The following is a 17,230-nucleotide window of genomic DNA, read 5'->3' on the forward strand; positions in this document are numbered from 1 at the left end:
TACTCTTGTTCATTACGGCTTTTTATCTCGCCATAGCAACCACAATACAGTGGTTACGGCTACCAAAACACCTGGAACTACCACCAGGGCTACTACCCGCCCAGCTAACCGGGAAGAAAGGTTGCCTTGACAACAAACTGTTCCCATGAAGAAGAAAGCTTGCCTCTCACTGCCCTGCATGGGTGAAGACAAGGTGTTGAAAGAAGAGGAAACTATTTTTATATTGCAGTCTTTTTCAGTCTCGTATTCATGTTTGCATTTTGAAAAGCTCCAGCTGAACTACATTTCTTTGCATTATTTTAGACTGTGGACAAATAAATGTGTTGAAGGCATGGAAAACAACAACTCTGCAAGTCAGCTTTATTTCAAGTCATTTCTGCATGTCATGACTTACAAAACTGTCAAAGTAGAATCTCAGCCAATGAGGATGTTGTGAAGTAAAAGTAAGGCCCTTTGAAATAAACAAGTAACCAGAGTTGACTATGGAAGAATCACTTGTCAGACGCCAACTAGCTTCACTAGCATCCCCTTCAAACATCTTGTCCATCAGAGTCCAGTTCTTGTGGTGAGGTAGGCTCACGGAGCAGATCCCCCTTCTCAACGCTTCACTTTTTGGTGACCACCAGCACGGCTGAAGGCACCAAGCCTGAGGAGGAAAGTGAAAGTGAAAAAAACAATGCAGCACAGCTGAAGGCACCAAGCCTGAGGAGGAAAGTGAAAGTATGAAAGAAGGACTAGCAACTCTCACCCAGCTCTTTGAGGGGCTTCTCCATGTCCAGTTCAGTGTAGACATGACGGGGGTAAGGAGACAGCAGCGTGAAGTCCTGACCCTCCGGGGTGTTGCCGTTCACCTGCACGTACACGCGCACCGCTGCTAGTGGCTCCTGGGCCTTGAACACCGCTGTGATGGTGGTGCCGTCCAGCTGACGCACCTGTTGTTAACATAACAAACACCTGTATCGTCATACTCTTTCTTAGTCGAGAGCCTGCTGACCTACTGTATTACGGTATGGTACGGCAGCTGCACTGCAGCAGACAGGGAGAGGCTGCAAAGAGTGGTCAAGACGGCTCAGAAGATCATCGGCCGCCCTCTCCCCTCTCTGACGGACATCTACACCTCCCGCTGCCTCAACAGAGCCAGTGCCATCATCAAGGACAGCACCCACCCTGGCTCTGACCTGTTCCCCCTGCTGCCCTCTGGGAAGCGCTACAGGTGCATTAAAACCAAAACAAACAGGCTAAAGAACAGCTTCTTCCCCAGGGCCATAACCATCCTGAACGGACTGCCCCATTGTCCCTCATAACTGCCTTCTCTTCGGTGCAATAACCCATTCCACCAACCACCCTGTTTTTGTTTTGTTTTTTTCATGTATATATTCATTTCACACCATATTCATTGCACTTCTACATTTTTTATATTTCTATATATTTGCACATTGTTTTTCTAGCATGCACACATCGCACTGTATGGAATGGCCTCAATCTCGTTACCTTGCGTAATGACAATAAAGCTGATTCTGATTCTGATTCTAGTGCGCAGTCAGTGTGTGTACTGTTAAAAACACGTGCCCACCCTCACCTGTATCTTGGACTGGTCATACTCTCTTAGTGCCCACCCTCACCCGTATCCTGGACTGGTCATACTCTCTCTTAGTGCCCACCCTCACTTATATCCTGGACTGGTCATACTCTCTCATAATGCCCACCCTCACCCGTATCCTGGACTGGTCATACTCTCTCATAATGCCCACCCTCACCCGTATCCTGGACTGGTCATACTCTTAGTACTCACCCTCACCTGTATCTTGGACTGGTCATACTCTCTTAGTGCCCACCCTCACCTGTATCCTAGACTGGTCATACTCTCTCTTAGTGCCCACCCTCACTTGTATCCTGGACTGGTCATACTCTCTCTTAATGCCCACCCTCACCTGTATCCTGGACTGGTCATACTCTCTCTTAGTGCCCACCCTCACCTGTATCCTGGACTGGTCATACTCTCTCTTAGTGCCCACCCTCACTTGTATCCTGGACTGGTCATACTCTCTCTTAATGCCCACCCTCACCTGTATCCTGGACTGGTCATACTCTCTCTTAGTGCTCACCCTCACCTGTATCCTGGACTGGTCATACTCTCTCTTAGTGCCCACCCTCACCTGTATCCTGGACTGGTCATACTCTCTCTTAGTGCTCACCCTCACCTGTATCCTGGACTGGTCATACTCTCTCTTAGTGCCCACCCTCACCTGTATCCTGGACTGGTCATACTCTCTTAGTGCCCACCCTCACCTGTATCCTGGACTGGTCATACTCTCTTAGTGCCCACCCTCACCTGTATCCTGGACTGGTCATACTCTCTCTTAATGCCTACCCTCACCCGTATCCTGGACTAGTCATACTCTCTCTTAATGCCTACCCTCACCTGTATCCTGGACTGGTCATACTCTCTCTTAGTGCCCACCCTCACCTGTATCCTGGACTGGTCATAATCTGTGGTGGGTGCTCACCTGTATCCTAGACTGGTCATAGTCTCTGGTAGGTGGCAGAGGGCTGGGCAGAACTGAGCTGCTGGTGCTGGAACTTCCACTGCCTCCAAACTTTGAGAGTGAGATAGTTGATGTGAAACAGGAGGAAAGAGAGAGCGAGAGGTAAAGGTGTGCTCAGTACCTTCTGTGCTCTCTCCTCTCGGTCTCGTGCGATCTTCTCTTTCACCCTCTGCCTGCAGCACAAGAGAGCAGGTGAGTTCTAGCATGTTCCTGGTACTGGTAGTGAGTCCTCTCACCTGGCCAGCTTGTCCTCCATCTTCTCTTTGTTCCTCAGCTCTGCCATCTTCCTCATGTCATCATCTTGTATCTTCTGACGAATGTGTTGCAGTTCTTGTCCTTGTTTCCTGCGCTGCTTTTCTCTCTCCAACTCCTCCGCCCGCTCTCGCTCTCGCCGCTCCGCCTGCTTCACCCGCATCAGCTCCTCTAGCCTGACACACATGTGTTAACTTCTGGAATGTTCTGCAGTGACATCAGCTCCTCTAGCCTGACACACACGTTAACTTCTACAAACCGCGTTTCCATATGAGTTGGGAAATTGTGTTAGATGTAAATATAAACAGAATACAATGATTTGCAAATCCTTTTCAACCCATATTCAGTTGAATATGCTACAAAGACAACATATTTGATGTTCAAACTGATAAACTTTTTTTTTTGCAAATAATCATTAACTTTAGAATTTGATGCCAGCAACACGTGACAAAGAAGTTGGGAAAGGTGGCAATAAATACTGATAAAGTTGAGGAATGCTCATCAAACACTTATTTGGAACATCCCACAGGTGAACAGGCAAATTGGGAACAGGTGGGTGCCATGATTGGGTATAAAAGTAGATTCCATGAAATGCTCAGTCATTCACAAACAAGGATGGGGCGAGGGTCACCACTTTGTCAACAAATGCGTGAGCAAATTGTTGAACAGTTTAAGAAAAACCTTTCTCAACCAGCTATTGCAAGGAATTTAGGGATTTCACCATCTACGGTCCGTAATATCATCAAAGGGTTCAGAGAATCTGGAGAAATCACTGCACGTAAGCAGCTAAGCCCGTGACCTTCCATCCCTCAGGCTGTACTGCATCAACAAGCGACATCAGTGTGTAAAGGATATCACCACATGGGCTCAGGACCACTTCAGAAACCCACTGTCAGTAACTACAGTTGGTCGCTACATTTGTAAGTGCAAGTTAAAACTCTCCTATGCAAGGCGAAAACCGTTTATCAACAACACCCAGAACCACCGTCTGCTTCGCTGGGCCTGAGCTCATCTAAGATGGACTGATACAAAGTGGAAAAGTGTTCTGTGGTCTGACGAGTCCATATTTCAAATTGTTTTTGGAAACGGTGGACGTCGTGTCCTCCGGACCAAAGAGGAAAAGAACCATCCGGATTGTTATAGGCGCAAAGTTGAATAGCCAGCATCTGTGATGGTATGGGGGTGTATTAGTGCCCAAGACATGGGTAGCTTACACATCTGTGAAGGCGCCATTAATGCTGAAAGGTACATACAGGTTTTGGAGCAACATATGTTGCCATCCAAGCAACGTTACCATGGACGCCCCTGCTTATTTCAGCAAGACAATGCCAAGCCACGTGTTCTTCATAGTAAAAAAGTGTGGGTACTAGACTGGCCTGCCTGTAGTCCAGACCTGTCTCCCATTGAAAATGTGTGGCGCATTATGAAGCCTAAAATACCACAACGGAGACCCCCGGACTGTTGAACAACTTAAACTGTACATCAAGCAAGAATGGGAAAGAATTCCACCTGAGAAGCTTAAAAAATGTGGCTCCTAAGTTCCCAAACGTTTACTGAGTGTTGTTAAAAGGAAAGGCCATGTAACACAGTGGTGAACATGCCCTTTCCCAACTACTTTGGCACGTGTTACAGCCATGAAATTCTAAGTTAATTATTATTTGCAAAATAAAAATAAAGTTTATGAGTTTGAACATCAAATATGTTGTCTTTGTAGTGCATTCAATTGAATATGGGTTGAAAAGGATTTGCAAATTATTGTATTCCGTTTATATTTACATCTAACACAATTTCCCAACTCATATGGAAACAGGGTTTGTAGATAATACAAAATAAAAAGTATAAAAAGCAGAGCCTGGAAGCTAGTTTTATACCCAATCATGGCACCCACCTGTTCCCAATTTGCCTGTTCACCTGTGGGATGTTCCAAATAAGTGTTTGATGAGCATTCCTCAACTTTATCAGTATTTATTGCCACCTTTCCCAACTTCTTTGTCACGTGTTGCTGGCATCAAATTCTAAAGTTAATGATTATTTGCAAAAAAAAAAAAAGTTTATCAGTTTGAACATCAAATATGTTGTCTTTGTAGCATATTCAACTGAATATGAGTTGAAAAGGATTTGCAAATCATTGTATTCCGTTTATATTTACATCTAACACAATTTCCCAACTCATATGGAAACGGGGTTTGTAGAACACAATAAAGAATGTGAGATATAACAGGATCATGTAGAACACAATATAGAATGTGAGATATAACAGCATAATGTAGAACACAATAAAGAATGTGAGATATAACAGGATCATGTAGAACACAATATAGAATGTGAGATATAACAGGATCATGTAGAACACAATATAGAATGTGAGATATAACAGCATAATGTAGAACACAATAAAGAATGTGAGATATAACAGGATCATGTAGAACACAATATAGAATGTGAGATATAACAGCATAATGTAGAACACAATAAAGAATGTGAGATATAACAGGATCATGTAGAACACAATATAGAATGTGAGATATAACAGGATAATGCGTACATTTATCATTTGTTTGCAAAACGCTTACAAAAAAGTGGGACCCCATTTTGAAGATTCCTAGCACCAACACTGCTATCTATTGATAACCAACAGTGACCTCTGACCTCTTGACTTGCTCTAGTTTCTCCTCCGCCGCCATGGAAGTGTCAGCATCACCAACCTGGCTGCCTTCTCCACTGGCAACTACAAGAAGAAGAAGAGTAGTGAAGCAGGGTGGATGACAACATCTCCACCTCCACATGTACCTCCAGCTGTGTCGCCAAGTGCAGGCTGCTGTGTGATGGCCTGCTGCTCATCCAGGATGTTCTCTACTGGAGGTTTGTAGGGCTGGTCTATGTCGGGGTCGTTCTCATGCTCCATTAACCTGCAGACCACACATTGTTAACCCTTCACAGGTCACATTGTCACATGACTAAAAATATGTTCTCCCCACTTTAAGATGACATACACTACATATTTATTTTTCTGTGTCTGTGTCATGTAGACCACTGTCATCCATTGGTGGTAGCGGGGGGTGTATTTTGTAGCGTCCCGGAAGAGTTAGTGCTGCAAAGGGTTCTGGGTATTTGTTCTGTTGTGTTACGGTGCGGATATTCTTGTTTGGTGTGGGTTCACAGTGTGGCGCATATTTCTAACAATGTTAAAGTTGTTTATTCGGGCACCCTCAGTGTAACCTGTATCGCTGTTGATCAAGTATGCGTTGCTTTAACTTGTGTGTGCGGACAGAAGCCGCACATATCCCTGTGACTGGACCGGCACGTTGTTAGAATGGATGAAAAGCGGACGTTAATGGCAGTGACTTTAAGGCACGCCCCCAAGACTGTGGTCCGGGTGGACTACGGGATATAATGACTGATGAACACCTTTGTTCGATAATGAAGGTTGCCTCAGCTCAAAGCCTGAGCCCCGACATTAATGAACTAGCATCCAAGAAAAGATGGCAGGTACCGGGCTTGGGCACATCAGATTAGATCAGTGTGTTGCAAACTGAGCAGTTTAAAGTCCTGAATGGTTGTTTTATTCATAGTTATTTTATTTTCAAATTTATTAGCCTGTGGAAAAAGTTAATGTTGATATTTACCTCAGAAGGCTGCAAATAGAAAAGAGGCATTCAATTTTTATTTAAATTGTATTTGATATGCCATTGATATTTTTGAATTATTATTATTTGAAACTCGATTTTGCATGTCACTATAAAGTTATATAAGCCTTGCTTGTTCAATATTCAATGCAAAACTTGTTTGGGTCCCTATTAAAAGGTTAATTTGTTCAACCTTGGCCCGCGGCTTTGTTCAGTTTTAAATTTTGGCCCAATCTGTATTTGAGTTTGACACCGCTGCTGTAAACGGAAAAAAAAAAACATAATATATTAGAAAAACAACCTGTAAACAAAAAAACATGTACTGTATTTTTCGGACTATAAGTCGCAGTTTTTTTCATAGTTTGGCCGGGGGTGCGACTTATACTCAGGAGCGACTTATGTGTGAAATTATTAACACATTACCGTAAAATATCAAATATTATTTAGCTCATTCACGTAAGAGACTAGACGTATAAGATTTCATGGGATTTAGCGATTAGGAGTGACAGATTGCATGTTCTATATGTTATAGTTATTTGAATGACTCTTACCATAATATGTTACGTTAACATACCAGTTGGTTATTTATGCCTCATATAACTTACACGTATTCAGCCTGTTGTTCACTATTCTTTATTTATTTTAAATTGCCTTTCAAATGTCTATTCTTGATGTTGGCTTTTATCAAATAAATTTCCCCCAAAAATGCGACTTATACTCCAATCTTATATGTTTTTTTCCTTCTTTATTATGCATTTTCGGCCGGTGCGACTTATACTCCGAAAAATACGGTACTTGAACTCCTCTACATGGGGCAAGAGCTCTTCCATAACCCGGAGATGGCACTCCACCCTTTTCCGGGCGAGAACCATGAACTCGGACTTGGAGGTGCTGATTCCCATTCCAGTCGCTTCACACGATCCAGTGAGAGCTGAAGACCCTGGCCAGATGAAGCCATCAGGACCACATCATCTGCAAAAAGCAGAGACCTAATCCTGCAGCCACCAAACCGGATCCCCTCAACGCCCTGACTGCGCCTAGAAATTCTGTCCATAAAAGGTATGAACCGAACGGCTGACAAAAGGCAGCCTTGGCGGAGTCCAACCCTCACTGGAAACCGTCCGACTTACTGCCGGCAATGCGGACCAAGTTCTGACACTGATCATACAGGGAGTGGACCAAGCTCTGACACTGATCATACAGGGAGTGGACCAAGCTCTGACACTGATCATACAGGGAGTGGACCAAGCTCTGACACTGATCATACAGGGAGTGGACCAAGCTCTGACACTGATCATACAGGGAGTGGACCAAGTTCTGACACTGATCATACAGGGAGTGGACCAAGCTCTGACACTGATCATACAGGGAGGGGACCAAGCTCTGACACTGATCATACAGGGAGTGGACCAAGCTCTGACACTGATCATACAGGGAGGGGACCAAGCTCTGACACTGATCATACAGGGAGTGGACCAAGCTCTGACACTGATCATACAGGGAGTGGACCACCACAATCAAACAGTCCCATACTCCATACTCTCTACTCCCCACAGGACTTCCCAAGGGACACGGTCCAATGCCTTCTCCAAGTCCACAAAGCACATGTAGACTGGTTGGGCAAACTCCCATGCACCCTCAAGGACCCTGCCCAGACTATAGACCTGGTCCACAGTTCCACCACCAGGACCAAAACCACACTGCTTTTCCTGAATGACATCTGCCATCGTCAGCTTTTACAATACTGTAACTACTGTACACATGTAAGTACAATACTGTTATTGATGTGTAACTCCAGTACACATGTAAGTACAATACTGTTATTGATGTGTAACTCCAGTACACATGTAAGTACAATACTGTTATTGATGTGTAACTCCAGTACACATGTAAGTACAATACTGTTATTGATGTGTAACTACAGTACACATGTAAGTACAATACTGTTATTGATGTGTAACTACAGTACACATGTAAGTACAATACTGTTATGGATGTGTAACTACTGTACACATGTAAGTACAATACTGTTATTGATGTGTAACTCCAGTACACATGTAAGTACAATACTGTTATTGATGTGTAACTACAGTACACATGTAAGTACAATACTGTTATTGATGTGTAACTCCAGTACACATGTAAGTACAATACTGTTATTGATGTGTAACTACAGTACACATGTAAGTACAATACTGTTATTGATGTGTAACTACAGTACACATGTAAGTACAATACTGTTATTGATGTGTAACTACTGTACACATGTAAGTACAATACTGTTATGGATGTGTAACTACTGTACACATGTAAGTACAATACTGTTATTGATGTGTAACTCCAGTACACATGTAAGTACAATACTGTTATTGATGTGTAACTACAGTACACATGTAAGTACAATACTGTTATTGATGTGTAACTACAGTACACATGTAAGTACAATACTGTTATTGATGTGTAACTACTGTACACATGTAAGTACAATACTGTTATTGATGTGTAACTACAGTACACATGTAAGTACAACACTGTTATGGATGTGTAACTACAGTACACATGTAAGTACAATACTGTTAGTCCATGTGAGTTATATATTCTATAGTCTATGTCAGGATTATATTCTATAGTCCATGTGAGTACGGTAATATATTCTATAGTCCATGTGAGTAATATATTCTATAGTCCATGTGAGTAATATATTCTATAGTCCATGTGAGTACGGTAATATATTCTATAGTCCATGTGAGTAATATATTCTATAGTCCATGTGAGTAATATATTCTATAGTCCAAATAGAAATCTTACTTAAAAAGAATACATTCCTATAAAGTAAAATGGAATCTGGCCTTTTCAGGAAGAGATTATTTCAAAAATGAATATTCTCATTTCCTCATTTCCAGTTACATTCCAGTTCCAACTCACCAGTCCATCGCTTGTTCAATACCCTGGTTGTCAGTGCTGGCCACCGCCCTCTCTCTGTAACACAACACAACACAACCTTACTCATCTCTCTCTGTAACACAACACAATCTTACCCATCTCTCTCTGTAACACAACACAACACAATCTTACCCATCTCTCTCTGTAACACAATACAACCTTACTCATCTCTCTCTGTAACACAACACAACACAACCTTACTCATCTCTCTCTGTAACACAACACAACCTTACTCATCTCTCTCTGTAACACAACCTTACTCATCTCTCTCTGTAACACAACACAACACAACCTTACTCATCTCTCTCTGCAACACAACACAACCTTACTCATCTCTCTCTGCAACACAACACAACCTTACTCATCTCTCTCTGTAACACAACACAACCTTACTCATCTCTCTCTGTAACACAACACAACCTTACTCATCTCTCTCTGTAACACAACACAACACAACCTTACTCATCTCTCTCTGTAACACAACACAACCATACTCATCTCTCTCTGTAACACAACACAATCTTACTCATCTCTCTCTGTAACACAACACAACCTTACTCATCTCTCTCTGTAACACAACACAACCATACTCATCTCTCTCTGTAACACAACACAATCTTACTCATCTCTCTCTGTAACACAACACAACACAACCTTACTCATCTCTCTCTGCAACACAACACAACCTTACTCATCTCTCTCTGCAACACAACACAACCTTACTCATCTCTCTCTGTAACACAACACAACCTTACTCATCTCTCTCTGTAACACAACACAACCTTACTCATCTCTCTCTGTAACACAACACAACACAACCTTACTCATCTCTCTCTGTAACACAACACAACCATACTCATCTCTCTCTGTAACACAACACAACCTTACTCATCTCTCTCTGTAACACAACACAACCTTACTCATCCCTCTCTGTAACACAACACAACCATACTCATACCTCTCTACAACACAACACAACCATACTCATCTCTCACTACAACACAACACAACACAACCTTACTCATCTCTCTCTGTAACACAACACAACCATACTCATCTCTCTCTGTAACACAACACAACCTTACTCATCTCTCTCTGTAACACAACACAACCACACTCATCTCTCTCTGTAACACAACACACCCTTACTCATTTCTCTCTGTAACACAACACAACCATACTCATCTCTCTCTGTAACACAACACAACCTTACTCATTTCTCTCTGTAACACAACACAACCATACTCATCCCTCTCTGTAACACAACACAACCTTACTCATCTCTCTCTGTAACAACACAACCGTACTCATCTCTCTCTGTAACACAACACAACCTTACTCATATCTCTCTGTAACACAACACAACAATACTCATATCTCTCTGTAACACAACACAACCTTACTCATCTCTCTCTGTAACACAACACAACCTTACTCATCTCTCTCTGTAACACAACACAACCATACTCATCTCTCTCTGTAACACAACACAATCTTACTCATCTCTCTCTGTAACACAACACAACCTTACTCATCTCTCTCTGTAACACAACACAACCTTACTCATCCCTCTCTGTAACACAACACAACCATACTCATACCTCTCTACAACACAACACAACCATACTCATCTCTCTCTACAACACAACACAACCTTACTCATCTCTCTCTGTAACACAACACAACCATACTCATCTCTCTCTGTAACACAACACAACCTTACTCATCTCTCTCTGTAACACAACACAACCATACTCATCTCTCTCTGTAACACAACACACCCTTACTCATTTCTCTCTGTAACACAACACAACCATACTCATCTCTCTCTGTAACACAACACAACCTTACTCATTTCTCTCTGTAACACAACACAACCATACTCATCTCTCTCTGTAACACAACACAACCTTACTCATCTCTCTCTGTAACACAACACAACACAACCTTACTCATCTCTCTCTGTAACACAACACAACCTTACTCATCTCTCTCTGTAACACAACACAACCATACTCATCTCTCTCTGTAACACAACACAATCTTACTAATCTCTCTCTGTAACACAACACAACCTTACTCATCTCTCTCTGTAACACAACACAACCTTACTCATCCCTCTCTGTAACACAACACAACCATACCTCTCTACAACACAACACAACCATACTCATACCTCTCTACAACACAACACAACCTTACTCATCTCTCTCTGTAACACAACACAACCATACTCATCTCTCTCTGTAACACAACACAACCTTACTCATCTCTCTCTGTAACACAACACAACCATACTCATCTCTCTCTGTAACACAACACACCCTTACTCATTTCTCTCTGTAACACAACACAACCATACTCATCTCTCTCTGTAACACAACACAACCTTACTCATTTCTCTGGAACACAACACAACAATACTCATCTCTCTGTAACACAACACAACAATACTCATCTCTCTGTAACACAACAACACAGCCATACTCATCTCTCTGTAACACAACACAACCATACTCATATCTCTGTAACACAACACAACAATACTCATCTCTCTGTAACACAACACAACCATACTCATCTCTCTCTGTAACACAACACAACCATACTCATCTCTCTTTAACACAACACAACAATACTCATCTCTCTGTAACACAACACAGCCAGACTCATCTCTCTGTAACACAACACAACAATACTCATTTCTCTGTAACACAACAACACAGCCATACTCATCTCTCTGTAACACAACACAACCATACTCTTATCTCTGTAACACAACACAACCATACTCATCTCTCTGTAACACAACACAACCATACTCATCTCTCTCTGTAACACAACCCAACACAACCATACTCATCTCTCTGTAACACAACACAACAATACTCATCTCTCTGTAACACAACACAACAATACTCATCTTTCTGTAACACAACACAGCCAGACTCATCTCTCTGTAACACAACACAACCATACTCATATCTCTGGAACACAACACAACAATACTCATCTCTCTCTAACACAACACAACCACACTCATCTCTCTCTGCAACACAACACACTTAATGTAGTGACAACAATACTCATCTCTCTCTGCAACACAACACAACACAACCTTACTCATCTCTCTCTGTAGCACAACACAACAATACTCATCCTGTGTGACTCACGCCCTGTTTGGGTCGAAGCCCATCTCCAAAAGGCTCTCGAGGGTTGATAAGTCTGCCATGGTCAGCTGAAAGACACAAACATGCATCAGTATACATTTAGCACTTCCATGCCCAAAAGGGACAAGCGGTAGAAAATGGATGGATGGATGGTCGGCTGAAAGACACAAACATGCATCACTATACATTTAGCACAATCAATTATTTTCTTGCACTGACGCAAAACTATTCCATTCAACTGGACAACTTTAGCCAGTTAACTGAACTCAACAGCTCAAAACTTTTCTGTGGTCAAACATCTTCACCCACACCGTTGTTGTTAGCTTACCACCATTTGACTTCAATCTTGCTGTGTGGAAGGACGACAAACTATGCTGGAGTTAGCGTGACTGTTATAGACTTCACTATTAAAGTGGGTGACATTGTTATCACCAGGAAAGATGAGGTCACCTACCTAGGTTCCATTCTAGAGACTAATCTTTCCTGTCACAAAATGGCAACCAAGGTAATCAAAAAGGTCAACCAACGAACGAGATTTCTCTACAGAATCTCCTCTCTGGTCAACAAAAGCACCTTGAAGATTCTAGCGGGAACTCTCGTTCAACCCTTTTTCGATTACGCATGCACCTCCAGAACCCTCAAATCTAGACTCCAAACATCCCAGGACAAGCTAGTCAGGTTACTTCTAGACCTCCACCCCAGATCACACCTCACTCCTACCCACTTCTCCAAAGTGGGCTGGCTCAGGGTGGAGGACAGAGTAAAACAACTTGCACTGAGCCTGGTCTATAAAATCCGCTACACCTCCCTGATACCAAAGTACATGTCAAACTACTTCCTTATCGTAAATGACCGCAATAACCACAACACCAGGGGGAGCTCCACTAACAACATTAAACCCAGATTCCCATCTAACAAAGGTCTTAACTCATTCTCCTTCTATGCCACATCAATATGGAATGCACTCCCAACAGGTGTAAAAGAAAGGGCATCTCTATCCTCCTTCAAAACCGCACTAAAACAACACCTCCAGGCAACTTCAACCCTAGACTAACAGCCTCCCCCCACCACATCCCACCTCCCCGGATTGTAAATAATGTAAATAATTCAATGTATTTACTCTGATGATTAACTTGTGTGATGACTGTATTATGATGATAGTATATATTTGTACCATGAATTGATTACGTGGACCCCGACGTAAACAAGTTGAAAAACTTATTGGGGTGTTACCATTTAGTGGTCAATTGTACGGAATATGTACTATACTGTGCAATCTACTAATACAAGTTTCAATCAATCAATCAAAGTTAGCATGACTGTTAGTTAGCATGAATGTTAGTTAGCATGACTGCTAGTTAGCATGACTGTTACTTAGCATCACTGTTAGTTAACATGACTGTTAGTTAGCATTACTGTTAGTTAGCATGACTGTTAGTTAGCATGACTGTTACTTAGCATGACTGTTACTTAGCATGAATGTTCGTTACCATGAATGTTAGTTAGCGTGACTGTTAGTTAGCATGACTGTTAGTTAGCATGGCTGTTAGTTAGCATGGCTGTTAGTTAACATCACTGTTAGCATGACTGTTAGTTAGCATGAATGTTAGTTAGCATCACTGTTAGTTAGCATGATTGTTAGTTAGCATGAATGTTAGTTAGCATCACTGTTAGTCAGCATGAATGTTAGTTAGCATGAATGGTACTTAGCATCACTGTTAGTTAGCATGACTGTTAGTTAGCATGAATGGTACTTAGCATCACTGTTAGTTAGCATGACTGTTAGTTAGCATGACTGTTAGTTAGCATGACTGTTAGTATGAATGTTAGTTAACATGACTGTTAGTTAGCATGACTGTTAGTTAGCATGACTGTTAGTTAGCATGAATGTTAGTTAGCATGAATGTTAGTTAGCATCACTGTTAGTATGAATGTTAGTTAGCATGAATGTTAGTTAGCATCACTGTTAGTTAGCATGATTGTTAGTTAGCATCAATGTTAGTTAGCATCACTGTTAGTTAGCATGAATGTTAGTTAGCATGAATGGTACTTAGCATCACTGTTAGTTAGCATGACTGTTAGTTAACATGACTGTTAGTTAACATGACTGTTAGTTAGCATGAATGTTAGTTAGCATGACAGTTAGCATGACTGTTAGTTAGCATGACTGCTAGTTAGCATGACTGTTAGTTAACATGAATGTTAGTATGAATGTTAGTTAGCATCACTGTTAGTTAGCATGAATGTTAGTTAGCATCACTGTAAGTTAGCATGAATGTTAGTTTGCATGACTGTTAGTTAGCACGACTGTTAGCATGAATGTTAGTTAGCATCACTGTTAGTTAGCATGAATGTTAGTTAGCATCACTGTTAGTTAGCATGAATGTTAGTTAGCATCACTGTTAGTTAGCATGAATGTTAGTTAGCATGGATGTTACTTAGCATCACTGTTAGTTAGCATGAATGTTAGTTAGCATGGATGTTACTTAGCATCACTGTTAGTTAGCATGAATGTTAGTTAGCATGGCTGTTAGTAGTTAGCATGACTGTTAGTAGTTAGCATTACTGTTAGTTAGCTTGACTGTTAGTTAACATGACTGTTAGCATCACTGTTAGTTAGCATGAATGTTAGTTAGCATGAATGTTACTTAGCATCACTGTTAATTAGCATGAATGTTAGTTAGCATGACTGTTAATTAGCATGAATGTTAGTTAGCATGAATGATAGTTAGCATGAATGTTAGTTAACATGAATGTTAGTTAACATGACTGTTAGTTAACATGAATGATAGTTAGCATGAATGTTAGTTAACATGAATGTTTGTTAACATGACTGTTAGTTAACATGAATGTTAGTTAGCATGAATGTTAGTTAACATGACTGTTAGTTAACATGAATGTTAGTTAGCATCACTGTTAATTAGCATGGATGTTACTTAGCATCACTGTTAGTTAGCATCACTGTTAATTAGCATGGATGTTAGTTAGCATGAATGTTAGTTAGCATGAATGTTACTTAGCATCACTGTTAATTAGCATGAATGTTAGTTAGCATGACTGTTAATTAGCATGAATGTTAGTTAGCATGAATGATAGTTAGCATGAATGTTAGTTAACATGAATGTTAGTTAACATGACTGTTAGTTAACATGAATGATAGTTAGCATGAATGTTAGTTAACATGAATGTTTGTTAACATGACTGTTAGTTAACATGAATGATAGTTAGCATGAATGTTAGTTAACATGAATGTTTGTTAACATGACTGTTAGTTAACATGAATGTTAGTTAGCATGAATGTTAGTTAACATGACTGTTAGTTAACATGAATGTTAGTTAACATGACTGTTAGTTAACATGAATGATAGTTAGCATGAATGTTAGTTAACATGAATGTTTGTTAACATGACTGTTAGTTAACATGAATGATAGTTAGCATGAATGTTAGTTAACATGAATGTTTGTTAACATGACTGTTAGTTAACATGAATGTTAGTTAGCATGAATGTTAGTTAACATGACTGTTAGTTAACATGAATGTTAGTTAGCATCACTGTTAATTAGCATGGATGTTACTTAGCATCACTGTTAGTTAGCATCACTGTTAATTAGCATGGATGTTAGTTAGCATGAATGTTAGTTACCATGGCTGTTAGTAGTTAGCATTACTGTTAGTTCGCATCACTGTTCGCTAACATAACTGTTAGTTAGCATGACTGTTAGTTAGCATGACTGTTCGCTAACATGACTGCTGCTAGCTAGCGTTAGCTTTGAAGCCAAGCTGGGCTCGCGAGATAAAAGAGGAAATGAGCGCAGCGCCAACAAACACTTCAAGTTATTAATATTTATCTCCATCAGTGAAAGACTCGCATGGTGTTAGAAAGCATCCTAATAGAAGAATGTTTCCATGAGGATCATAGTTAGCATACTCACACTTTGGCCACTGCATCCGCGTGTACGGAAACCCACGCAGGTCAAACGGAACCAAACGACATCGATGAATTAATAATGCTACTTTTAACATGATTATAATATAATAATGCTACTATTAACATCCATCCATCCATCCATTTTCTACCGTTATTTTATATAATAATGGTACTATTAACCTGATTATAATATAATAATGTTACTATTAACATGATTATAATATAATAATGCTACTATTAATACAAAATATAATACGCCTGGAATTAAACAAGCATATTTTGTGTGAATTTGGTTCAACGGGACATTTATTGATGACTTATTTATCTGAAAGTGCGACAGTTCAGACCCAAATGATGCAAAAAGGAAATACACAAATGAAAAACACTTGATTATGATTAATGGACTTTCTTACAATTTTTTATTTTAATTTTTTAGAATGAATTCCCGTTTTAAATATTTCATTAAAATTAGGGATGTCCGATAATGGCTTTTTGCCGATATCCGATATTCTAATATTGTCCAACTCTTTAATTACCGATGCCGATATCAACCGATACAGACATAAACCGATACCGATATGTACAGTTGTGGAATTAACACATTATTATGCCTAATTTGGACAACCAGGTATGGTGAAGATAAGGTCCTATTTAAAAATATATATAAAATAAAATAAGATAAATAAATTAAAAACATTTTCTTGAATAAAAAAGAAAGTAAAACAATATAAAAACAGTTCCATAGAAACTAGTAATTAATGAAA

General features: G+C 40.4%; 2 protein-coding genes across 4 annotated transcripts in view; one reads left to right on the top strand and one right to left on the bottom strand.

The window, feature by feature from the left end:
* Positions 1 to 345, top strand: part of LOC133576995 (pre-mRNA-processing factor 39) — a 55,075-nt gene extending 54,730 nt beyond the window's left edge. For both annotated transcript variants that reach the window (XM_061930454.2, XM_061930455.1), the window contains exon 15: positions 37 to 345. In XM_061930454.2, the coding sequence (XP_061786438.1) occupies positions 37 to 108 (72 nt within the window). In that variant the 3' untranslated portion in view covers positions 109 to 345. The remainder of the gene's footprint in view (positions 1 to 36) is intronic.
* On the bottom strand, positions 333 to 16,524 carry ubxn1 (UBX domain protein 1). 2 transcript variants are annotated; one of them, XM_061930460.2, is made up of 10 exons: positions 16,471 to 16,524; positions 12,541 to 12,605; positions 9,350 to 9,403; positions 5,589 to 5,707; positions 5,448 to 5,526; positions 2,783 to 2,974; positions 2,668 to 2,719; positions 2,508 to 2,597; positions 749 to 932; positions 333 to 646 (listed from the first exon to the last, which is right to left on the bottom strand). In XM_061930460.2, exons 2-10 carry the CDS (start codon positions 12,597 to 12,599, stop codon positions 606 to 608), a joined length of 870 nt encoding a protein of 289 aa, XP_061786444.1. In that variant the 5' UTR covers positions 12,600 to 12,605; positions 16,471 to 16,524; the 3' UTR covers positions 333 to 605. The 2 variants fall into 2 exon arrangements, with proteins under 2 accessions (XP_061786444.1, XP_072768591.1); XM_072912490.1 differs by lacking the exon at positions 16,471 to 16,524 and adding an exon at positions 16,238 to 16,426.
* Between the last annotated feature and the right edge of the window lie 706 nt (positions 16,525 to 17,230).

This window comes from Nerophis lumbriciformis, linkage group LG36 (genome assembly GCF_033978685.3).
Source record: "Nerophis lumbriciformis linkage group LG36, RoL_Nlum_v2.1, whole genome shotgun sequence".
NCBI classification, from domain to species: domain Eukaryota; kingdom Metazoa; phylum Chordata; class Actinopteri; order Syngnathiformes; family Syngnathidae; genus Nerophis; species Nerophis lumbriciformis.